Source organism: Oncorhynchus nerka, linkage group LG18, assembly GCF_034236695.1.
Source record: "Oncorhynchus nerka isolate Pitt River linkage group LG18, Oner_Uvic_2.0, whole genome shotgun sequence".
Lineage (NCBI taxonomy): Eukaryota > Metazoa > Chordata > Actinopteri > Salmoniformes > Salmonidae > Oncorhynchus > Oncorhynchus nerka.
In genome coordinates, this window is record NC_088413.1 from 58,144,551 (window position 1) to 58,170,422 (window position 25,872).

At 43.2% G+C, this 25,872-nt stretch overlaps 1 protein-coding gene across 3 annotated transcripts; it reads right to left on the minus strand.

Moving 5' to 3' along the window:
* Positions 1-4,242: 4,242 nt before the first annotated feature.
* Positions 4,243-25,191, minus strand: LOC115146206 (NACHT, LRR and PYD domains-containing protein 3-like). 3 transcript variants are annotated; one of them, XM_065004223.1, is made up of 12 exons: positions 25,173-25,191; positions 24,610-24,694; positions 21,925-22,058; positions 21,668-21,784; positions 20,690-20,797; positions 15,012-15,096; positions 14,292-14,514; positions 6,681-8,487; positions 6,214-6,387; positions 5,907-6,080; positions 5,683-5,729; positions 4,243-5,527 (listed from the first exon to the last, which is right to left on the minus strand). In XM_065004223.1, the coding sequence occupies exons 3-12, from the start codon at positions 22,026-22,028 to the stop codon at positions 4,989-4,991; spliced, it is 3,378 nt and encodes a 1,125-aa protein (XP_064860295.1). In that variant the 5' UTR covers positions 22,029-22,058; positions 24,610-24,694; positions 25,173-25,191; the 3' UTR covers positions 4,243-4,988. The 3 variants fall into 3 exon arrangements, 2 of the variants coding, with proteins under 2 accessions (XP_064860295.1, XP_064860294.1); XM_065004222.1 differs by lacking the exons at positions 21,668-21,784; positions 21,925-22,058; positions 24,610-24,694; positions 25,173-25,191 and adding exons at positions 20,907-21,020; positions 21,129-21,222; XR_010459766.1 differs by lacking the exons at positions 21,668-21,784; positions 21,925-22,058; positions 24,610-24,694; positions 25,173-25,191 and adding exons at positions 20,907-21,020; positions 21,129-21,222 and having other exon boundaries at positions 5,485-5,527; positions 5,899-6,080.
* Positions 25,192-25,872: the final 681 nt, after the last annotated feature.

Below are 25,872 nucleotides of genomic sequence, written 5' to 3' on the forward strand. Positions count from 1 at the left end.
GACAATATCTCTCTCTTCATCACTCAATACCTAGGTTTACCTCCACTGTATTCACTTCCTACCATACCTTTGTCTGTACAGTATACCTTGATGCTATTTTATCGCCCCCAGAAACCTCCTTTTACTCTCTGTTCCAGACGTTCTAGACGACCAATTCTTATTGCTTTTAGCCGCACCCTTATTCTACTCCTCCTATGTTCCTCTGGCGATGTATCCAGACCCTGCAGTGCCTAGCTCCACTCCTATTCCCCAGGCGCTCTCTTTTGACGACTTCTGTAACCGTAATAGCCTTGGTTTCATGCATGTTAACATTAGAAGCCTCCTCCCTAAGTTTGTTCTATTCACTGCTTTAGCACACTCTGCCAACCCGGATGTTCTAGCTGTGTCTGAATCCTGGCTTAGGAAGACCACCAAAAATTCTGAAATTTTAATTCCAAACTACAACATTTTCAGACAAGATAGAACTGCCAAAGGGTGCGGTGTTGCAATCTACTGCAAAGATAGCCTGCAGAGTTCTGTCCTACTATCCAGGTCTGTACCCAAACAATTTGAACTTCTACTTTTAAAAATCCACCTCTCTAAAAACAAGTCTCTCACTGTTGCCGCCTGCTATAGACCACCCTCTGCCCCCAGCTGTGCTCTGGACACCATATGTGAACTGATTGCCCCCCATCTATCTTCAGAGCTCGTGCTGCTAGGCGACCTAAACTGGAACATGCTTAACACCCCAGCCATCCTACAATCTAAACTCGATGCCCTCAATCTCACACAAATGATCAATGAACCAACCAGGTACCTCCCCAAAGCCTTAAACACGGGCACCCTCATAGATATCATCCTAACCAACTTGCCCTCTAAATACACCTCTGCTGTCTTCAACCAAGATCTCAGCGATCACTGCCTCATGGCCTGCATCCGTAATGGGTCAGCGGTCAAACGACCTCCACTCATCACTGTAAAACGCTCCCTGAAACACTTCAGCGAGCAGGCCTTTCTAATCGACCTGGCCGGGGTATCCTGGAAGGATATTGATCTCATCCCGTCAGTAGAGGATGCCTGGATATTTTTTTTTAAATGCCTTCCTAACCATCTTAAATAAACATGCCCCATTCAAGAAATTTAGAACCAGGAACAGATATAGCCCTTGGTTCTCCCCAGACCTGACTGCCCTTAACCAACACAAAAACATCCTATGGCGTTCTGCATTAGCATCGAACAGCCCCCGGGATATGCAGCTGTTCAGGGAAGCTAGAAACCATTATACACAGGCAGCTTTTTCAAGCAGAAATTTGCTTCCTGCAACACAGTTCTGGGACACTGTAAAGTCCATGGAGAATAAGAACACCTCCCAGCTGCCCACTGCACTGAAGATGGGAAACACTGTCACCACTGATAAATCCACCATAATTGAGTATTTCAATAAGCATTTTTCTACGGCTGGCCATGCTTTCCACCTGGCTACTCCTACCCCGGTCAACAGCACTGCACCCCCAACAGCAACTCGCCCAAGCCTTCCCCATTTCTCCTTCTCCCAAATCCGTTCAGCTGATGTTCTGAAAGAGCTGCAAAATCTGGACCCCTACAAATCAGCCGGGCAAGACAATCTGGACCCTTTCTTTCTAAAATTATCTGCCGAAATTGTTGCCACCCCTATTACTAGCCTGTTCAACCTCTCTTTCGTGTCGTCTGAGATTCCCAAAGATTGGAAAGCAGCTGCGATCATCCCCCTCTTCAAAGGGGGGGACACTCTTGACCCAAACTGCTACAGACCTATATCTATCCTACCATGCCTTTCTAAGTTCTTCGAAAGCCAAGTCAACAAACAGATTACCGACCATTTCGAATCTCACCATACCTTCTCTGCTATGCAATCTGGTTTCAGAGCTGGTCATGGGTGCACCTCATCCACGCTCAAGGTCCTAAACAATATCTTAACTGCCATCGATAAGAAACATTACTGTGCAGCCGTATTCATTGATCTTGGCAAGGCTTTCGACTCTGTCAATCACCACATCCTCATCGGCAGACTCGACAGCCTTGGTTTCTCAAATGATTGCCTCGCCTGGTTCACCAACTACTTCTCTGATAGAGTTCAGTGTGTCAAATCGGAGGGTCTGCTGTCCAGACCTCTGGCAGTCTCTATGGGGGTGCCACAGGGTTCAATTCTTGGACCGACTCTCTTCTCTGTATACCTCAATGAGGTCGCTCTTACTGCTGGTGAGTCTCTGATCCACCTCTACGCAGACGTCACCATTCTGTATACTTCTGGCCCTTCTTTGGACACTGTGTTAACAACCCTCCAGGCAAGCTTCAATGCCATACAACTCTCCTTCCGTGGCCTCCAATTGCTCTTAAATACAAGTAAAACTAAATGCATGCTCTTCAACCGATCGCTACCTGCACCTACCCGCCTGTCCAACATCACTACTCTGGACGGCTCTGACTTAGAATACGTGGACAACTACAAATACTTAGGTGTCTGGTTAGACTGTAAACTCTCCTTCCAGACCCATATCAAACATCTCCAATCCAAAGTTAAATCTAGAATTGGCTTCCTATTTCGCAACAAAGCATCCTTCACTCATGCTGCCAAACATACCCTTGTAAAACTGACCATCCTACCAATCCTCGACTTTGGCGATGTCATTTACAAAATAGCCTCCAAAACCCTACTCAACAAATTGGATGCAGTCTATCACAGTGCAATCCGTTTTGTCACCAAAGCCCCATATACTACCCACCATTGCGACCTGTACGCTCTCATTGGCTGGCCCTCGCTTCATACTCGTCGCCAAACCCACTGGCTCCATGTCATCTACAAGACCCTGCTAGGTAATGTCCCCCCTTATCTCAGCTCGCTGGTCACCATAGCATCTCCCACCTAAAATAAAAATAAACCTGTAGCACACGCTCCAGCAGGTATATCTCTCTAGTCACCCCCAAAACCAATTCTTTCTTTGGCCGCCTCTCCTTCCAGTTCTCTGCTGCCAATGACTGGAACGAACTACAAAAATCTCTGAAACTGGAAACACTTATCTCCCTCACTAGCTTTAAGCACCAACTGTCAGAGCAGCTCACAGATTACTGCACCTGTACATAGCCCACCTATAATTTAGCCCAAACAACTACCTCTTTCCCAACTGTATTTAATTTATTTATTTATTTTGCTCCTTTGCACCCCATTATTTTTATTTCTACTTTGCACATTCTTCCATTGCAAAACTACCATTCCAGTGTTTTACTTGCTATATTGTATTTACTTTGCCACCATGGCCTTTTTTGCCTTTACCTCCCTTCTCACCTCATTTGCTCACATTGTATATAGACTTGTTTATACTGTATTATTGCCTGTATGTTTGTTTTACTCCATGTGTAACTCTGTGTCGTTGTATCTGTTGAACTGCTTTGCTTTATCTTGGCCAGGAATTGGAGGGAGCTTCAACAGTATGCCTTTTGATAGACTAGAAAGTAGAAATGGATGGTGGAGAAGGGGGAGTGACTCTAAAGACACATCAAATCAAATTATTTGGGTCAGAAACACATGTTTCACAGATGTTAATGCGAGTGTAGCGAAAATTTTGTGCTTCTATTTCCGACAGATATTACTGCACTAACAAGTAATCTAACAATTCCAGACACACAAGTGCAGAAATAAATAGCTGAAAATCTATTTCCATTGAGTGAAGTGGATTGGACTCGTTTGATTTGCTTATTTCAGTTACTTTTCATTATATTACATTACTGTGCATACATTGCCGTTGATCTATTTTGTGTAAATGTTGAACAAAGACTAACATTTTATTCTTATAGCTGTGATTAGGTCTTAAATTATAAACCAATTGCTATAGTTAGTGTGTGAATGTTTGTTGAACAAAGGATTGTGCTCCAACACTATCATAAATATGCCTTTGATTTCATCAAAGTAAACCATTCTTTTTTATGTTGTCTTTATAAGATGGACATATATACATTACGATTGTGCTCCAACATTATAAATACACCTTTGTTTTCAGTAAAGTAAATCTCAATGATTTGAGAGAAACATGGTAATGTTTCACTGATTGCCCATGAAGGAAAATGGTTCCTACATGATAGTGCTGCTTTGTTACCCAACTGATCTGGTGTCCTTTCTGTCATCCTGTGAACCCCGTTCATTGCTGCTCGCAGCTATATTTCGATTCATAATATTTCTGTGGTTACAATTATGACTGAGGCATCAGAACAAACACAGCGAAGTCAGAATCCTGAAAAGCTAGTTTTATTTACAGCAGAATATACTTTACATGAGAACAGGACTTTACATGACAAAGACAGGACATAGAATGAAACAATACACACTTTATTGCCTATAAAACAAATTATATTTAATTACAATGTAAGATAAGTTCATATGTATGCATAGTTAGATACAGTATTTAATTTAAGTTGCTATTCCCGACATACATCACATTACTTAGTACATATGATATGCTTCAATGAATAACACACACAGTATGTAGACTACCTACATTAAAATATAAACATTTACAGAGTATTGATGCTGAACATGAGAAAGAATAAGAAATAGATACATGTATAACTTTTAAGTGGATCTCCCTCAAGATGTGGCTGTTACTCTGACTTGTAAGAACAGGAAGTTATTCTACATGGCACAGACACAGAACCATGATGCCAGACCTAAACCCTGCATAGAGGGGCTCAGCGAATTGTACATTTCCATTTAAGTCATTTAGCAGACGCTCTTATCCAGAGCGACTTACAGTTTGTACTTAAGGTAGCTAAGACAACCACATATCACAGTCATGGTAAGTAAAACTTTTAAAAACAGCTATCAGCAAAGTCAGTGCTGGTAAGAAAAGACAAGTGTGAGTGTTAGGCAAGCTAGATGTTTGTTTTTTATTTTCAAGGGGGAGGTGTGCTGGGGACTTACTGGGCAGGGACTCTAAAGATGGGCAGGGAGAGGACTGTAGGAGGACTGTAGGAACAGGCTATTCTATCTGGCACAGGGACACTGCGGAATCATGACACCAAAGCCGAATTCCTAGGTAGAGTGGCTCAATGAATGTGGTGTGGAATGTGTGCAGGTGAGTCAGTGTGTCAGAGGAGACACTATAGAAGGACAGAGTGCCGGCTGACCAGTCCAGATACACTCCTACTCTGTTGGTGCTGGAAGGAGGGATAGGAATGGTAGTGGGAGTCTTATCATGCCTGGTAGTGAAGTAGTTTTTATAACAACTGAGAGCCCAGGAATTGTCATTGTATCCAAGCCCACACTCATCACCCCGTCCTTGCCTGTCAAGTCCATGGTAAGCCACTCCTATGTGAGCCTCTAGGCCTCTCCACTCCACCTCCCAGTAACAGCGCCCAGTCAGACGCTCTTTGCACAGCACTTGTTTCCAGAACAGAAACCTCTCTGGGTGATAAGGATACGACTGCTCATCTTCAAGCCGTGTCACTTTCCTGTTCTTCTCAGATAGAGTCATGTCATTGTGTGCTGTGTTGGGGTCCAGTGTCAACTCACAGGCATCTGATATAGACACAAATACACATTTAAAGTAAGACAACAGATGTGCACCTCAAATCTGAATAGGTAGAATAAAAACTGGATGAGGTAAGGTTAAGAGTTTTGCCCAAATTTCAAGACTTCAAATATAGTCATTCTTCACTGCAACCAAGACTTACATTTCTTGAGTGCTGATTTCAAATAACACTCTTCATTATGGTCCACGCTGTGACAAAACAGAACACCACCATATTTTAGGGTGTGAGACACCATTAGAATCATAGGGTATGTTTTGTCTATTCAAAAGATATCTTTCAATATCATACAATTGTTTGCAGTAGTTGTGTCAAAAATGTACATTCATCAACTTGAGTTTTATGATTAACATCAATTACATTTCTACCTGAGTTTCTTCAGTCTGCAGTTTGGATCCCCTCGTACAGCAGTGAGCAGTTTCACTCCGAAATCGCCTGGGTGATTGTAGCTCAGGTCCAGCTCTTTCAGATGGGAGGGGTTTGTTCTCAGAGCTGAAGCCAATGACGCACAGCCTTCCTCTGTGACCACACAGAATGACAACCTGCAAAAAGACTTGTCACTCTTAGAAATAGACCTATTGGTTCTGTGACATCCCAAGTATTATCAAAGTCATGTGAAAGGCTGCTACACATCAAGGTTATGTTAATTTATGTACAAATGGGAGAAGTACTGACCTCAGTTTCTCTAGTTTACAGTGTGGACTCTCCAGTCCAGCAGAGAGCAGCTTCACTCCAGAATCTTTCAGGTTGTTGTCAGTCAAGTCAAGCACTCTCAGCTGTGAAGAGGTTGAGCTGAGAAGTGAAGCTAATGGTTCACAGCATCGCTCTGTAAGGTTGCATCCATTCAGCCTACACAATGGGAATACGAAAACAACACAATATCACGCTTTTAAAGTTCCAGTCATATGTTAATATCCCCTTGCTGTGGTTTTTCAGCTATCTTAATGGAAATAATACAATGTCACTTTAAAGGAGTACTACCCTACCTACTCCTCTTGAGATCAAATGTGGTACTCAAATGTGGACCTCTATTATGTCTAGTTTACATTAAAATATCTGCCAAACAAAACTACTTTCTCAGATACCTTATGAAATCTGTCTCTATTTTAAAACAAAATATTGTTTCATAGATGTATACTTACAGAGCTGTACTGGAGGCTTTGACCACTGGCAGCAGCCTAAGAAGACCTTCCTCTGATTTGGAGTATTTCTTCAGGTCAAACACCTCCAGCTCCTCTTCTGAAGTCAGTAACACAAAAACCAGAGCTGACCACTGTGCAGGTGAGAGTTTGGCTTCTGAGAGACTTCCTGAGCTCAGGTAGCTTTGGATCTCTTCCACTAGAGAATGGTCATTCAGTTCGTTCAGACAGTGGAACAGATTGATGCACCTCTCTGGAGAGGGATTTTGCCTGATCTTCTCCTTGATGTATTTGACTGTTTCCTCATTGGTCTGTGAGCGGTTTCTTGTCTGTATCAATAGGTCTAGTAAGTGAGTGTGATTGGACTCCATTGAGAGGCCGAGAAGGAAGCGGAGGAACAGGTCCAGGTGTCCATTCCCACTCTGTAAGGCCTTGTCAACAGCACTCTTGTGGAGGATGGTTGCAGACGTGTCTTCAGACATCTGAAGTATTCTGGTAGTGGTTTCAGGTTCTGCCATTAGATTTACATTGTCATTGTTGAATGTGACAAACACATACACAGCAGCAAGAAACTCCTGGATGCTCAGATGCACAAAGCAGTACACCTTCTCCTGGTACAGCCCACTCTCCTCTCTGAAGATCTGTGTGCACACTCCCGAGTACACTGAAGCTTCTGTGACATCGATGCTACACTCTCTCAGGTCTTCCTCATAGAAGATCAGATTGCCTTTCTCCAGCTGTTGAAAGGCTAGTTTCCCCAGTTTTAGAATCATCTCTGCATCTGCTTTCATCTGTGAATCTGTCTCAGCTTTCTCTGGTCCCTCTGGATATTTCTGTGTTTTGCGCAGTATGTTGCAGATCAGGAAGTGGTTGTACATTTCAGTCAGAGTCTTGGGCATCTCTCCACTCTGTGCTTCCAACAGTTTCTCTAGAACTGTGGCAGAGATCCAACTGAAGACTGGTATGTGGCACATGATGTAGAGGCTCCTTGATGTCTTCATGTGTGTGATGATTCTGCTGGCCAGGTTCACATCACTGAATCTCTTCTTGAAGTACTCCTCCTTCTGTGGGTCACTGAACCCTCGTACCTCTGTCACCTGGTCAACATACTCAGGTGGGATCTGATTGGCAGCTGCAGGTCTGGAGGTTATCCAGAGGAGAGCAGAGGGAAGCAGATTGCCCTTGATTAGGTTTGTCAGCAGCACGTCCACTGAGGTTGATTCTGTGACATCACAACAGCCCTCGTTGTTGAAGTCTAGAGGAAGTCGACACTCATCCAGACCATCAAAGGCAAACAGAACCTTGCATTTGTCAAAGTTAGACATTTCAGATTCTGCGGTTTCATTGAAAAAGTGATGAAGAAGTTCCATCAAGCTGTATTTCTTATCTTTCATCAAATTTAGCTCCCGAAAAGGTAGAGGAAAGATTAATTGGATATTGTGATTTGCTCTTCCTTCAGCCCAGTCCAGAATGAACTTCTGCACAGAGATCGTTTTCCCGATGCCAGCGACTCCCTTCGTCAACACAGTTCTGATATGTTTGTCTTGTCCAGGTAAGGATTCAAAGATGTCATTGCATTTGATTGCTTTTTCTTGTGCTGCTGGTCTCTTGGATGTTGTCTCAATCTGTCTCACCTCGTGTTCTTTATTGACCTCTCCACTTCCACCCTCTGTGATGTAGAGCTCTGTGTAGATCTTGTTGAGAAGAGTTGGGTTTCCTTGTTTAGCTATCCCCTCAAACACACATTCACATTTCCTCTTCAGATTGGATTTGAGTTTATTTTGACACACAGCAAGCTCACCTAGAAGACCTGAAAATGCAGACATCACTCATGTGTTACCTTAGTAAAGGGTGAGAATCAAGTGGACATTTATGATAACCTATTCTCTTCATTGAGAAAAACATGTAAAAAGAAAAATGGATTATTAAAAGGGGAAGTTCACCCAAAAACACTTCTGGGCCCTTTTGCCTCCCCTCCATCCCATGACTGCAATAGTCATTTTAATGACTTTCTCTACATCATTTTTCTGCTAACTTATTTCAGTAGGCAAATATTTGACAATTTATTTTGTTATTTTTATATTGAAATCCAGGAAGTAGATTAATACGCACAATGAGTCGGGACCTAGGTCAGGACTGCTTATTAGTATTATATAAGTAATGGAAAAGGGACTTTCATCACAAAGCAAAGAACAAAAAAAACATCAGTAGGACAGGATAACGTTACAGTAGCAAGCCAAATACATCACAAGCTACAGTAGCTCACCGAATGGCAAACAAATAACGTTATAAATTACATTGTAGTGACTACAGGTGTTAGCAATTTAGCTTGCTAGCAACCTACTGTACCTTGAATGGTTGCATATTTTCCATCCATAGTGGAAAGACGGTAAACCCCCAAAAAATGCTGGGTTAAAAACAACCCATTTTGGGTTATTCGGTAACCCAGTGCTGGGTAAATATTGGACAGAACACACACAGTTATTTTGACCTAGCCAGTTGGGTTGTGTGAACAACCAAGCATGTTGGGTTGTTTGGATTACCCAAACATGGGTTAATTTAATAACCTCTTAAGGATCAGACACTTTTTTTCAATTTTCATTAGTTGGTTTATTTTTAACAATCAGCTGTAATCCTTAGGTTCTTTTCAGGAGGCGTGGCCTATTAGGGAGGTGGTTTTCAGATCATTATTTTTGGCCACCAGTTAAAGTCATTCCTGTTCATCATGTTATGTATATACACTGCACATTTCTATTTTCTTTTAATATTTTTTTGCATATTATAATATAAAATTCATAACATGAATATTTGCATATCCCAACATAGTTTTTAAGCTTTAATGAGCCTTAAACAATTGTATCAGTGTTCAACCTTAACAATACAACAGAACAGATAACAGAACAGATGAACTGGAATGACATCTACTCTCACGGGTGGTCAAAAATAACTATACAATCCATATCTCAATAACCCAGCATCAATAGCCAAGCTGTTTAAAAAATAATAATAAAATGACCCAATGCCTGCAACCCAGCTGTTGGGTAAACCAAACAACCCAGCATTTTTAGTGTGTGAACAGAACCCGGTTTCAACCAGTCCCAAAATAATCAATAACCTTTTACATTAAAAAACATACTTTTTTGGCAATTCAATCCCGAGACACCAATCGTTGTTTATGCAACAATAAATACACATAGCTTTTAATGCATTTTAGGTCATTTCGGAAATGTACCATCTTGATATAAAAACACAGACAACTATATAACAAAGCAATGGACCTGTGGCGGGGGGTAAGTTGAGCCAAAGGGGGAAGTTGAGACACCCTTGTTTCTAGGAAACCATATTCAAAAATGAATAATTTGACCAAATATTTAGGGAAGATTTCATGGAGTCTGTGATAATTTCAGTCTGTGAATATTATCTGCTTGTAGTCATAGCAGATGATATTCTAATTTTTGTTGACTTTAATATTCAAAATGAAAAGTCCACAGACCCACTCCAAAAGGCTTTCGGAGCCATCATCGACTCAGTGGGTTTTGTCCAACATGTCTCTGGACCTACTCACCGTCACAGTCATGCTCTGGACCTAGTTTTGTCCCATGGAATAAATGTTGTGGATCTTAATGTTTTTCCTCATAATCCTGGACCACCATTTTATTACGTTTGCAATTGCAACAAATAATCTGCTCAGACCCCAACCAAGGAACATCAAAAGTTGTGCTATAAATTCACAGACAACACAAAGATTCATTGATGTCCTTCCAGACTGCCTCTGTCTACCCAAGGACATCAGAGGACAAAAATCAGTTAACCACCTAAGATGAAGTTGCAACCCTAAAAACTAAAAACCTTTCTCATAAGAAACTAGCTCCCTGGTATACAGAAAATACACAAGCTCTGAAGCAAGCTTCCAGAAAATTGGAACGGAAATGGCGCCACACCAAACTGGAAGTCTTCCAACTAGCTTTGAAAGATAGTAAAGTGCACTATCGAAGAGCCCTTACTGCTGCTCGATCATCCTATTTTTCCAACATAATTGAGGAAAATAAGAACAATCCGAAATTCCTTTTTGATACTGTCGCAAAGCTAACTAAAAAGCAGCATTCCCCAAGAGAGGATGGCTTTCACTTCAGCAGTAATAAATTCATGAACTTCTTTGAGGAAAAGATCATGATTATTAGAAAGCAAATTATGGACTCCTCTTTAAATCTGCGTATTCCTTCAAAGCTCAGTTGTCCTGAGTCTGCACAACTCTGCCAGGACCTAGGATCAAGAGAGACAAGTGTTTTAGTACTATATTTCTTGACACAATGTTGAAAATAATAATGGCCTCTAAACCTTCAAGCTGCATACTGGACACTATTGCAACTAAACTACTGAAAGAGCTGCTTCCTGTGCTTGGCCCTCCTATGTTGAACATAATAAACGGCTCTCTATCCACCGGATGTGTACCAAACTCACTAAAAGTGGCAGTAATAAAGCCTCTCTTGAAAAAGCCAAAGCTTGACCTAGAAAATATAAAAAACTATCGGCCTATATCGAATCTCAAAGATTTTAGAAAAGGCTGTTGTGCAGCAACTCACTGCCTTCCTGAAGACAAACAATGTATATGAAATGCTTCAGTCTGGTTTTAGACCCCATCATAGCACTGAGACTGCACTTGTGAAGGTGGTTAATGACCTTTTAATGGCATCAGACCGAGGCTTTGCATCTGTCCTCGTGCTCCTAGACCTTAGTGCTGCTTTTGATACCATCGATCACCACATTCTTTTGGAGAGATTGGAAACCCAAATTGGTCTACACGGACAAGTTCTGGCCTGGTTTAGATATTATCTGCCGGAAAGATATCAGTTTGTCTCTGTGAATGGTTTGTCCTCTGACAAATCAACTGTAAATTTCGGTGTTCCTCAAGGTTCCATTTTAGGACCACTATTGTTTTCACTATATATTTTACCTCTTGGGGATGTCATTCGAAAACATAATGTTAACTTTCACTGCTATGCGGATGACACACAGCTGTACATTTCAATAAAACATGGTGAAGCCCCAAAATTGCCCTCTCTAGAAGCCTGTGTTTCAGACATAAGGAAGTGGATGGCTGCAAACGTTCTACTTTTAAACTCGGACAAACTAGGTCCCAAGAAACAAAGAGATTTTCTGTTGAATCTGACAATTAATCTTAATGGTTGTACAGTCGTCTCAAATAAAACTGAAGGACCTCGGCGTTACTCTGGACCCTGATCTCTCTTTTGACGAACATATCAAGACTGTTTCAAGGACAGCTTTTTTCCATCTACGTAACATTGCAAAAATCAGAAACTTTCTGTCCAGAAATGATGCAGAAAAATTAATCCATGCTTTTGTTACTTATAGGTTAGACTACTGCAATGCTCTACTTTCCGGCTACCCGGATAAAGCACTAAATAAACTTCAGTTAGTGCTAAATACGGCTGCTAGAATCCTGACTAGAACCAATTTTTTAAATCATATTACTCCAGTGCTAGCCTCCCTAACTCTGGCTTCCTGTCAAGGCAAGGGCTGATTTGAAGGTTTTACTGCTAACCTACAAAGAATTACATGGGCTTGCTCCTACCTATCTCTCTGATTTGGTCCTGCCGTACATACCTACACGTACGCTACGGTCACAAGACGCAGGCCTCCTAATTGTCCCTAGAATTTCTAGGCAAACAGCTGGAGGCAGGGCTTTCTCCTATAGAGCTCCATTTTTATGGAATGGTCTGCCTACCCATGTGAGAGACACAAACTCGGTCTCATCCTTTAAGTCTTTACTGAAGACTCATCTCTTCAGTGGGTCATATGATTGAGTGTAGTCTGGCCCAGGAGTGGGAAGGTGAACGGAAAGGCTCTGGAGCAACGAACTGCCCTTGCTGTCTCTGCCTGGCCGGTTCCCCTCTTTCCACTGGGATTCTCTGCCTCTAACCCTATTACAGGGGCTGAGTCACTGGCTTACTGGTGCCCTTTCATGCCGTCCCTAGGAGGGGTGCGTCACTTGAGTGGGTTGAGTCACTGATGTGATCTTCCTGTCTGGGTTGGCGCCCCCCCTTGGGTTGTGCCGTGGCGGAGATCTTTGTGGGCTATACTCGGCCTTGTCTCAGGATGGTAAGTTGGCGGTTGAATATATCCCTCTAGAGGTGTGGGGGCTGTGCTTTGGCAAAGTGGGTGGGGTTATATCCTTCCTGTTTGGCCGTGTCCGGGGGTATCATCGGATGGGGCCACAGTGTCTCCTGACCCCTCCTGTCTCAGCCTCCAGTATTTATACTTCAGTAGTTTGTGTCAGGGGGCTAGGGTCAGTTTGTTATATCTGGAGTACTTCTCCTGTCTTATCCGGTGTCCTGTGTGAATTTAAGTATGCTCTCTCTAATTCTCTCTCTCTCTTTCTTTCTCTCTCTCGGAGGACCTGAGCCCTAGGACCATGCCTCAGGACTACCTTGCATGATGACTCCTTGCTGTCCCCAGTCCACCTGGCCGTGCTGCTGCTCCAGTTTCAACTGTTCTGCCTGTGATTATTATTATTTGACCATGCTGGTCATTTATGAACATTTGAACATCTTGGCCATGTTCTGTTATAATCTCCACCCGGCACAGCCAGAAGAGGACTGGCCACCCCTCATAGCCTGGTTCCTCTCTAGGTTTCTTCCTAGGTTTTGGCCTTTCTATGGAGTTTTTCCTAGCCACCGTGCTTCTACACCTGCATTGCTTGCTGTTTGGGGTTTTAGGCTGGGTTTCTGTACAGCACTTTGAGATATCAGCTGATGTACGAAGGGCTATATAAATAAATTTGATTTGTGAAGGAAGAAACCACATGGAAAAAGTGGTAAGCAAGTTAGGTGATTTGAAAAAAAATCACCAAGTCAATTGAATTTATTGCGTTAGAGGTTTCCTGATGCTTGCATCTAAAACAAAGTAGATCATTTTAAGATTGTTCTATAAATCAGTTGGAGTCTCTATAAGCTTCAATATGCGGTCTTACACCTAACATGAAAGTGCACCGTTGTAGCTGTATGGGGCTAGTATAGTCAAAATGTATGCCTTAGTGTAAGTTGAGCCAATGGCCATGCAATGTATTATCACTGGGATATGAGGTAACAACAGGACCTGGCCTATGTTAAAATTGTTTTTTTTAAAGTACCAAATGTTTGTGAGGTGTTAAGCATGTTTTGAAAGATGCTTAAAATTATTAAAAAGACAAAAAAAGCAATTGTGTTTCAGAAATAAAGATACACATGGTTTTTAAAAAGTTCTGGTAATATTCCATTCACTACAGAAATGTGTAGGAGCTTAACTTACCCTGTCCCATGGATCAACTTACCCCATACCCAGAGATCACTTTTTTTGGACAAGCTATGTTTTCAGAACTGTAATGTTTAAATTAATTCTGATTATTTCCAGGGATACACACAATCCTGAAATATATGTATATCTCTTTATTATAAATAATACTATATTTCCCTCGACAGAGTGATGTTGAATAAATAAAAAAAGGCTCAACCCCACTCTCCCCTACTGACAAACAGCCAGGCAAGCATTATAAATGGTCCAGAAGTATTTTGGGGTGAACTTCCCCTTTAAGGAATAAAGCCAGGAACCTCTTACTGTTCTCCAGTGTGTCAGCAAGCTCCTTCTGGTTCATTTTCCTCAGAATGTGCAGTGTGATCTTCAGCGCCCCCTCTCTGGGAATGCTCTCCTGCTCCACATCTTCAGCGTCCACCAATTCCTTTTCCTGACTCTCAAAGCATTCTGGGAGATCTGGACACAGAATCTTCTTGAACTTCTTCAGCTCCCGTTTTACCAAAGCAATGGCATTTTTTTCAACCAACTGAAATGGATCAAAGGGTGTGAAAACCAATACAGTATGTATATGAATAAAAAGATATAATACAAAATACTGAGGTTGGGAAAGTAAGGGAAATTGTAAGTAAGCATTTCACGGTAAGGTTGTATTCGGCGCATGTGACAAATAAAATTTGATATGCAACCAAAAATACATTATATGTTAATGAGATACTTTGGGATTTTGGCAATGAAGCCCTTTTATGTCTCTGCATCCAGTATGAAGGAAGTTAGAGGTAGTTTTGCGAGCCAATGCTAACTAGTATTAGCGCAATGACGAAGTCTATGGTATCTACTAGCATGCTAGCAGTTACCACAGACTTCCAGCCATTGTGCTAACACTAGTTAGCAATTGCGCTAACGTTAGCAACTTCCTTCAAACTGCATGCCGAGACATAAAAATGGTATCCACGAGTTCATCTGACTCTGGGGAAGTAGATTAAACACTGCCGAATAACACATGTGAGACATAAGCCAGCCCACCCTGAATATGGAAGACAGGTCTGTTTGATGACTCTGGGAAGACTGACCACTGGGAACTTCTGACTCTGATCTCTCCTTTTTGTCTCTGTGGACAAAACATGAGATTTCACTTTACAACAACTGAAGGAAGGCCAGCTACAGGGGGTGGCACAGAGACGCCCCCGGCACCAATAGATGTACAAGGAGAAAAGTATTGAGCAGTGTTGGTTCCCTGGCTGATGACCATAGATGTCCAGAAGGAAATCACCCACCCGGTACAAATAATTTTTGTGTTACATAAATAGTCCACCCACCAAAAAAGGCTACAGAAAAGGTGTTTTATAGTCCAGGAAGCAAAACATGTCAACATCATTATGTAGATAATTTTATTAAGATGAATAGTTTGACCTTATGAATTAAAATGTACATATTTGAAATTGTTTTTGGTTATTTCCCATAGCAACGTTAATTAGGTTGCCATGTTACATCTTGGTTACAATTGTTACACATGTTCCGTTGTCCATGCTTGCAGAAAGCAGCGCATGTACAATCTGTCCAATCAAAGATGGCGAAGCAGTGCAGACGTGGTTTGTCGTCCTCGTGTACTTTTTTTTCTTCGTATTTTTTGTATATATTTCAATTTATTTTCAATCTCTTTTCCATTTTTAAATTAAATATACCTTCCGGTAACCCGCCTCACCTAATGTGACACGGATCCGCTCATTTTTAGACCTTATAGCCAGAACCTCCATCAGAAGCTAGCCATCAGAAGCTAACCTGCTAGCCATCAGCTAACCAGCTATAGCTACTAGCTATTTAGTCAATGTTAGCCACTGCTAGCGGCCTTTACCTTCTGCACAGACACCAGCCGTTTTTTTAAGCCTGAATAATACTTGCCAGGCTGCCAGTATCGGACTGTTTTCTCCACTACAATGCCGGATTCCTGCCGTAAACCCTGGACCATTAGTCCTGATCATCACAGCTAGCTAGCTGCCACTGAGTGACCCAGCCCCGAAGCTATCCCTGTGCCAGGCCCACCTCCCGGACTACTCTGTGATCGCTCGGCTACACAGCCGATGCCTCCCGGACTCTACCCCAACGCGGCTAGAATCCACTACTCCACCGGATCCTTGCCGTAAGCTTTGCATCGGATCATCGCTGCTAGCTAGCTGCTACCGAGTGGCTATAGTGGCTAACGCCCCTGCCCCGAAGCTAGCACCAGTTAGCCGCGAGCTAACTGCATCTCGCGGCTAGCAAACAAAATTACTACAACTACAATACCTCTTTCGCCATCTGGCCTGGACCCTTTGTCGACACGGCGCCCCGCCGACGTAACTCCATCCGCTGTGCCCTCAACCGGCCTTTGTCGGATGTCGGAGCAGACGCCTCTACTTACCCCGGCCTGCTAACTTTAAATGCTGTGTCTCCCACGTGCTAGCGTAGTAACGACTACCCTGTACCCGGCTTCCCTGTTCACTGGACCCTATGATCACTTGGCTACATAGCTGATGCCTGCTGGAATGTTCATTAATCAGGGAACTCCATTTTGTTTATTTTTTGTTTATCAGTTGGCTCAGGCCCTGTGTGTAGTTAACCGACCCTCTCTGCCCATTCATCGCCATTTTACCTGTTGTTGTTGTCTTAGCTGATTAGCTGTTGTTGTCTTACCCATTGTTGTCTTAGCTAGCTCTCCCAATCAACACCTGTGATTGCTTTATGCCTCACTTTATGTCTCTCTCAAATGTCAATATGCCTTGTACACTTTAGTTTAGTTTACTGCGGAGCCCCTTAGTCCCACTCAACATGCCTCAGATACCTCCTTTGTCCCACCTCCCACACATGCGGTGACCTTACCCAGCATAACTAGCACGTCCAGGAATGCAACCTCTCTTATCACTCGGTGCCTGGGCTTACCTCCACTGTACCCGCACCCCACCATACCCCTGTCTGTACATTATGCCCTGAATCTATTCTACCATGCCCAGAAATCGGCTCCTTTTATTCTCTGTCCCCAACTCACTAGACGACCAGTTTTGATAGCCATTAGCCGTACCCTCATCCACTCCTCCTTTGTTCCTCAGGTGATGTGAAGGTTAACCAGGCCCTGCATGTCCCCAGGCACTCTCATTTGTTGACTTCTGTAACCAAAAAAGCCTTGGTTTCATGCATGTTAACATCAGAAGCCTCCTCCCTAAGTTTGTTTTACTCACTGCTTTAGCACACTCCACCAACCCTGATGTCCTTGCCGTGTTTGAATCCTGGCTTAGGAAGGCCACCAAAAATTCTGAGATTTCCATACCCAACTACAACATTTTCTGTCAAGATAGAACTGCCAAAGGGGGAGGAGTTGCAATCTACTCCAGAGATACCCTGCAAAGTTCTGTCATACTTTCCAGGTCTTTGCCCAAAGAATTCGAGCTTCTAATTTAAAAAATAGTCTCTCCAGAAGTAAGTCTCTCACTGTTGCCGCCTGTTATAGACCCCCTCAGCTCCCAGCTGTGCCCTGGACACCATATGTGAATTGATTGCCCCCCATCTATCTTCAGAATTCGTTCTGGTAGGTGACCTAAACTGGGATATGCTTAACACCCCGGCAGTCCTACAATCTAAAATAGATGCCCTCAATCTCACACAAATTATCAAGGAACCCACCAGGTACAACCCTAAATCCGTAAACATGGGCACCCTCATAGATATTACCCTGACCAACCTGCCCTCCAAATACACCTCTGCACCTCTACCTCATTGCCTGCATCCGCTATTGGTCCGCGGTCAAACGACCACCCCTCATCACTGTCAAACAGTCCCTAAAACACTTCTGCAAGCAGGCCTTTCTAATCGACCTGGCCCGGGTATCCTGGAAGGATATTGACCTCATCCCGTCAGTCGAGGATGCCTGGTCGTTCTTTAAAAGTAATTTCCTCACCATCTTAAATAAGCATGCCCCTTTCAAAAAATGTAGAACTAAGAACAGATATAGCCCTTGGTTCACTCCAGACCTGACTTCCCTTGACCAGCACAAAAACATCCTGTGGCGGACTGCACTAGCATCGAATAGTCCCCGCGATATGCAACTTTTCAGGGAAGTCAGGAACCAATACATGCAGTCAGTCAGGAAAGCAAAGGCTAGCTTTTTCAAACAGAAATTTGCTTCCTGTTGCTCTAACTCCAAAAGCCCGAATCATATCTCTATGGCTGGCCATGCTTTCCTCCTGGCTACCCCAACCCTGGCCAACAGCTCCGCACCCCCCCTCAGCTACTTGCCCAAGCCTCCCCAGCTTCTCCTTCACCAAAATCCAGATAACAGATGTTCTGAAAGAGCTACAAAACCTGGACCCGTACAAATCAGCTGGGCTAGACAATCTGGACCATCTCTTTCTGAAATTATCCACCGCCATTGTTGCAACCCCTATTAACAGTCTGTTCAACCTCTCTTTCGTATCGTCCGAGATCCCCAAAGATTGGAAAGCTGCCGCGGTCATCCCCCTATTCAAAGGGGGTGACACTCTAGACCAAATTTGTAATAGACCTATATCCATCCTGCCCTGCCTTTCTAAAGTCTTTGAAAGCCAAGTTAATAAACAGATCACTGACCATCTTGAATCCCACCGTACAGTCTCCGCTGTGCAATCTGGTTTCCGAACTGGTTACGGGTGCACCTCAGCCATGCTCAAGGTACTAAACGATATCATAACTACCAGTGATAAAAGACAGTACTGTGCAGCCATCTTCATCAACCTGGCCAAGGCTTTCGACTCTGTCAATCACCGTATTCTTATCGGTAGACTCAACAGCATTAGATTCTCAAATGACTGCCTCGCCTGGTTCACCAACTACTTCTCTGATAGAGTTCAGTGTGTCAAATCGGAGGGCCTGTTGTCCGGGCCTCTGGCAGTCTCTATGGGGTTGCCACAGGATTCAATTCTTGGGCCGACTCTCTTCTCTGTATATATCAATGATGTCGCTCTTGCTGCGGGTGATTCCCTGATCCACCTCTATGCAGACGACACCATTCTGTATACATCTGGCCCTTCTTTGGACACTGGGTTAACTAACTTCGAAACGAGCTTCAATGCCATACAACACTCCTTCCGTGGCCTCCAACTGCTCTTAAGCGCTAGTAAAACCATTTGCTGCCCGCACCCGCCCTACCGACTAGCATCACTACTCTGGACGGTTCTGACTTAGAATATGTGGACAACTACAAATACCTAGGTGTCTAGCTAGACTGTAAATTCTCCTTCCAGACTCATATCAAACATCTACAATCCAAAATGAAATCTAAAATCGGCTTCCTATTTCGCAACAAAGCCTCCTTCACTTACACCGCCAAACATACCCTCATAAAACTGACTATCCTACTGATCCTTGACTTCGGCGACTTCCAACACTCTACTCAGCAAACTGGATGCAGTCTATCACAGTGCCATCCGTTTTGTCACCAAAGCCCCATATACCGCCAACCACTGCGACCTGTATGCTCTTGCCGGCTGGCCCTCGCTACATATTCATCGCCAGAATCACTGGCTCCAGGTTATCTATAAGTCTATGATTGGTAAAATTCCGACTAATCTCAGCTCACTGGTCACGATAACAACACCCACCCGTAGCACGCGCTCCAGCTGGTATATTGCACGGGTCATCCCCAAAGCCAACACCTCATTTGGCCACCTTTCCTTCCAGTTCTCTGCTAGCAATGACTGGAACAAATTGCAAAAATCGCTGAAGCTGGAGACTTATATTTCCCTCACTAACTTTAAACATCAGCTATCTGAGGAGCTAACCGATCGCTGCAGCTGTACATAGCCCATCTGTAAATAGCCCACCCAATCTACCTACCTCATCCCCATATTGTTTTTATTTACTTTTCTGCTCTTTTGCACAACAGTATTTCCACTTGCACATCATCATCTGCTCATCTATCACTCCAGTGTTAATTTGCTAAATTGTAATTACTTCGCTACTATGGTCTATTTATTACCTTACCTCCTCACGCCATTTGCACACACTGTATAGACTTTTTTTTTTTAAATATTGTTTTATCGACTGTACGCTTGTTTATTCCATGTGTAACTCTGTGTTATTGTTTTTGTCGCACTGCTTTGCTTTATCTTGGCCAGGTCGCAGTTGTAAATGAGAACTTGTTCTCAACTAGCTTACCTGGTTAAATAAAGGTGAAAAAAAATCAAAATAAATGTGACCGAAGGAATCCTGAAATAATACAAGATAAGAAGCTGTTGAAACATACTAAATATATTTTTTTCTCAGATGCCAGAACAGCGCTTTATTTAGCTTGCCAGGAGCTTGATTGTTTTGAGAGCTGGTCTAGCAAACGTTGTGCTGTCATTATACAAAAGTAGGCAAAAGCAATACAGCCCTTAAAGGCTAAATACAGCTGCAAAAACATATTATAGTAACTGAGAATATCATGATAAATCATGTTTATTCATTGCGAGGTTCCTCCGGATCAGTGAAGGTAACATGTTGGTTCTTGAGCAGATGCAAGGACAAAGTTCTGTGCACCAGTGTGAAACAAAAGTAAGGTGAAACACGGGAAATTACCCAAGATGTGCAACTTTTACATGTTTTGAATCACATATTGTTCATGTTAATAAAATTATCTATATAATGATGTTGACATTTTCAGTTTACGCTTCCTGGACCACCGAACACCACAACAGGTCTCTGAGATCACTTACCGTTGTTTTATGGTGATGTCTCTGAACTCTCTTGGATGACCGATAGACTTGACACTCTTCATGGACAGACAGCTGGGTGTAGAGGAGTCTGGTCTCTCCATCTGGTTCCTGTTGAAAGGAACACAGTAATCAGAGCTGTTAAAACTATGTTCAGAATAAGTACATATTCTGCTAGTTTCACAACATGGTAAAAAGGAGGAAATCATCAAACACAAACTTGTGATCAGTAGAAACAGCTCTCCTCTGGAACTCTATGGGATGCCCCATTGACTTGTCACTCTTCATGGACAGACAGCTGGGTGTAGAGGAGTCTGGTCTCTCCATCTGGTTCCTGTTGAAAGGACATAGTAATCAGAGCTGTTAAAACTATGTTCAGAATAAGTACATATTCTGCTAGTTTCACAACATGGTAAAAAGGAGGAAATCATCAAACACAAACTTGTGATCAGTAGAAACATCTCTCCTCTGGAACTCTATGGGATGCCCCATTGACTTGTCACTCTTCATGGACAGACAGCTGGGTGTAGAGGAGTCTGATCAGTAGAAACATCTCTCCTCTGAACTCTATGGATGCCCCATTGACTTGTCACTCTTCATGGACAGACAGCTGGGTGTAGAGGAGTCTGGTCCTCTGGTTCCATCTGGTTCCTGTTGAAAGGACATAGTAATCAGAGCTGTTAAAACTATGTTCAGAATAAGTACATATTCTGCTAGTTTCACAACATGGTAAAAAGGAGGAAATCATCAAACACAAACTTGTGATCAGTAGAAACATCTCTCCTCTGGAACTCTATGGGATGCCCCATTGACTTGTCACTCTTCATGGACAGACAGCTGGGTGTAGAGGAGTCTGGTCTCTCCATCTGGTTCCTGTTGAAAGGACATAGTAATCAGAGCTGTTAAAACTATGTTCAGAATAAGTACATATTCTGCTAGTTTCACAACATGGTAAAAAGGAGGAAATCATCAAACACAAACTTGTGATCAGTAGAAACATCTCTCCTCTGGAACTCTATGGGATGCCCCATTGACTTGTCACTCTTCATGGACAGACAGCTGGGTACAGGGGAGACTGGTCTCTCCTTCTGGATTGGGCTTTAACACAACAAAGACAGATCTTCAGACAAGCTAGTTTAGCACACAAATACAGGCTAATTTAATTTCCATCCCTGCATATTATCACTGCTGAGCTTTGAGATGGATACACAAGATAACACCATCTCTTTTTTACTCACCTTTCTGTTACATTGGTGGAGGCAGTGGCCCCCTCCTCTCTGTCCCCAGAAAGACTCCTTTTAGAAGCAGTGTCACTCCTCTCTTTCTCCCCAGAGAGACTCATTTTACAGGCAGTGCTCCCCTCTCTGTTTTACTGTAGAAAAAGAAAGGGAACAAGTAAGATGAGATTCAGGGCAGCCTGGAAAATAAATCAAGAAAACTTGTACTGAGTGTTCTGACTGGGTGCATTACAGTATGTTTGGTATGGCAAATAACTGTAGCTTACACCACCTTAAGGTTTACACAAAGGAATGTGAAAACAGCACAGAAAATCACTGCAACAGAGCTGCTATGCATAAATGACCTTTTCACCAATCACTGTCACAGCAAGGCACTCGTTCTGTATAGCCTAGTTAAGGACGGCCATTCTCGTTGTATTGTTGTGGCAGAGCCCCACCTGTTTAGCTACACATATACACACACATATACATTGTGGTATCCCGGGAGGTCACCCTCTTGGTGATAGAGGGGAGGTACATGCCGCAACGCTGGCTCCCTCTGCTGGGAGTACATGGGCTGGGTACCCCGATACTGATGGCTCCAAGTAGAGGTAATTAGGGGAGTGTGCAGGCCACATAAAGGGAGCACCGTGGCACACCGGAAGGAAAAACAGAAAGACAGACACGGAGCAGACCCTGAGAAGAACGACCGAGCCAAACCTACGTTATTTTGTTATGTTTATTTTGTTGCCTAGTCAAGTCGTGTTTTCTGACTAGAACCTCCCTGTCTCTGTGTTAATCTTTGCACGCTCAACCCAACACCCCACGGATTACCACATATGGTGGAGAATGCGGGCATCTCAGTAGCTTTGGGTGCCGTGCGGTCGAGAGTACAGAGATTACCATGGAGGAACTGGTGGCTCAGTTTATCCTCAGCGAGCAGAAGCAACAGGCTCTCCAGGAGCAAGCACTGGAGGAGCAGCACCAACATAACCTCAGACTGGTAGCAGATGTAGCCCAGATGAAGGATGGGATGGCTGAGGAGTCTAGCCCGAATTAGTTCCTGGTTAAGTTAATGGAGGAAGATGATGTGGAGATGTATTTGTGCACCTTCGAGAGGACGGTGCAGAGCCTTTTGGCACCCTATCTCTCCGGGAAGGCCTAGAAGGCCTACTTCGACTTGAACACCAACCAGGCAGCAAATTATTAGGGATTCAAATGTGAAATCCGTTATGGATTCAGCCTCGCACACCATGCACAACTGGTCCATGACTGGGCCTTTGACTCCACCGTATCCCCCCGTGCTCAGATGAGCGAACTGGTGCCCCTGACCAAGGGTTGGCTACGGACCGACGTTCCATCCCTCCCAATAATCGATAAGGTCGTCCTGGATCGATACCGTCAGGCCCTCCCATATGAGATAAAGTCGGAGAGCATGCAGAACTCCCAGAGCCTGGAGGAATTGCTGACAGTGGTGTAAACCCACCAGAACACCCAGGACCTGCTGAAAGGGGCCCGGGATGAGAGAGTGGACACGGGGGGAAGCAGAGAGAGAGGCGAGGGGCTGAAGGGGGCTCGGACGGAAAGGGGCGAGGCTGTGAAGCGGGAGGGCGACCTGAACCGACATCCGCTGCTGGACCTAGATCAGAGGCGCTGCTATGAGTGTGCCGTGCCGGGACACCTTGCGTGGAGCTTCCCGGGCTCCCCCGAATGGCGAGTTAAGTCACCTCCTGTTGGGCACACACAGACAGCCCCTCTGGCTGGGAGATGAGGAGGTGACAGTGTCCTGTGTACACGAAGAGGTTCCTGTACGAATCAATGGCGTCGATACCAGTGCTCTGCTGGACTCTGGCAGCATGGTGACCCTGGCCCAACCGCAGTGGCTCACAAGAGAGGGGAAAGACAAACCGGGAGATGAGGAGGTGACAGTGTCCTGTGTACACGAAGAGGTACCCAGCAGTGCCAGTGTGGATAACCGCTCCAATGGGGGAGTGCCAGATGCAGGGGTAGAATAGTTATTGAGTAACGTTAAGTCCGTCCTAGCTCGCTCATTAATGTCTTAATCGAAATTACGGATGCCTCTTATCCGCTTGTCGTCCCCTTATGCCATAGTTTATACATCTCAATTTTCATTAGAAACCACATTTGTTTAGGCAAGTCAACCATATCAGCTATGTTTTAAAAAAGGAGTAAATGAGGCTGAATGAACTGTTTCGCTGCCAGACAAGGCTCCGCATATAGCCAGGTGTTGCAGTGCTAAAATGGTGGGACAGCTTTATGTAGGCCCTAACAGTTCGTGGGCACCGTTATACTGCAATTAATGTGTTGTGTAGTGGCTTTGCTGGCATGCATCCCACTTTTTTGCCCCACCAAGATTTACATGCTAAAATAGCAACTGCAGATGTATAACTCCCATTTATATGTGGATTTGGTCATCGTCCAAAAAGTTATTACAGCTTTAAGACCAAGTGATATTCGCTATTATTTTAGAAATGGACATCTACAAAATGACTTCGACAGTCTATATTAGCCATATATATATATAACTCAAAAGAGAAGTCGTTTTACAATCGGAGTCATTTGTATCTCTTCTTGTCATACACTGAAGGTAAATTATCTGTCCATATAAACCCCACACCCATAGAGTGCAGTTCTGCAGCAACAAACATTGACGGTTTTAATATTAAAACGTATTTTAAAGCCTACCTTTCATCGATCTAATGCGTGTTCGAGTGAAGTTTCACTTTCCAAATGAATGTGTTTCTATGGGCCACGTCATCAAACATAGGCGCTAGTGGAATGGAACATTTAAAAAAATAGTCAGAGGCTGCGGATTGTAGTTAGTAACCCTAACCATTTTACATTTCAACCATGAATGCTAATTCTTCAAATTTTACTGGTGAACCGTCTCAACCTGGACTCAGGGGTAGACGTAACATAGTAAAGTAAATCTGGAACAATCCAATTAGTATATGTTACATTTTGTATGGTATATATTAATTTGTGGATTTCCATCATCCATTTCGTATGCCATGTTATGAATTGCAATTCGTAGAATATGTTCAGAATTGGCTAAACGTATTTCTTACGAATTTCAATTTGTTGTGGGTAATGTTAGATAGGGGTTATGTGTTAATGTTAGGTTTATTAGGGGAAGGTTAAGCTAACATGCTCTATACTACAGCTTTTGTCAAATTAAATAAATTGTATTTGTCACATGCGCCGAATACAACAGGTGTAGTAGACCTTACCGTGAAATGCCTACTTACTTTTTTTATAAAATCAAAAAGTAACAAGAAAAGTACATAACAACAGCGAGGCTATATACAGGGTCAATGTGTCGAGTCAATGTGCGCGGGTACAGGTTAGGTCATTTGTAATTTGACTATGGATATAGATAGAAAGGGAAAGTTCACCCTGGCTCTACCACTGCATATATATATATATAGTCATTACTACATTACGTGTTTGTCATAAACATCAGAATTATCCACACCACAAGCTAGAACGAACGCAATTTCATTTTACTGGTACAATCATAATAATAGTATTCTACATAACATAACCGAAAATATAGTAGCACCGCCTAACGGCTTCAGTTCTGTTTGTCCATTTTGTGAAGCCGTAGCCAGTATATGCTTCCTCGATTAGTCAGCATTAATCTAAAATAACTCAAGACATCTGTTATTCATTTTCATGTTTTTGGCTAGGAGATATTAGTCGCGCAATTTTAAATCAAACTACGATGTTTGGTGCATCATTTCTAAATGAAAACGAGTCGTCTCTCGTTGAATGATAAGAAACACTTTATTGAAGAATTACTACAGTTGACCAATCGCTTACGAAGGGGCGTAGACTCCCGATCTTCCGCTGGCCTGGAGGAAAAGAATGTGTGTCCGAACAGCCGAAAAAACCCTTACCGATGTCTAAAACGTCACAAAACTCTCCCGAACTGTTTCGGTTGGGAAG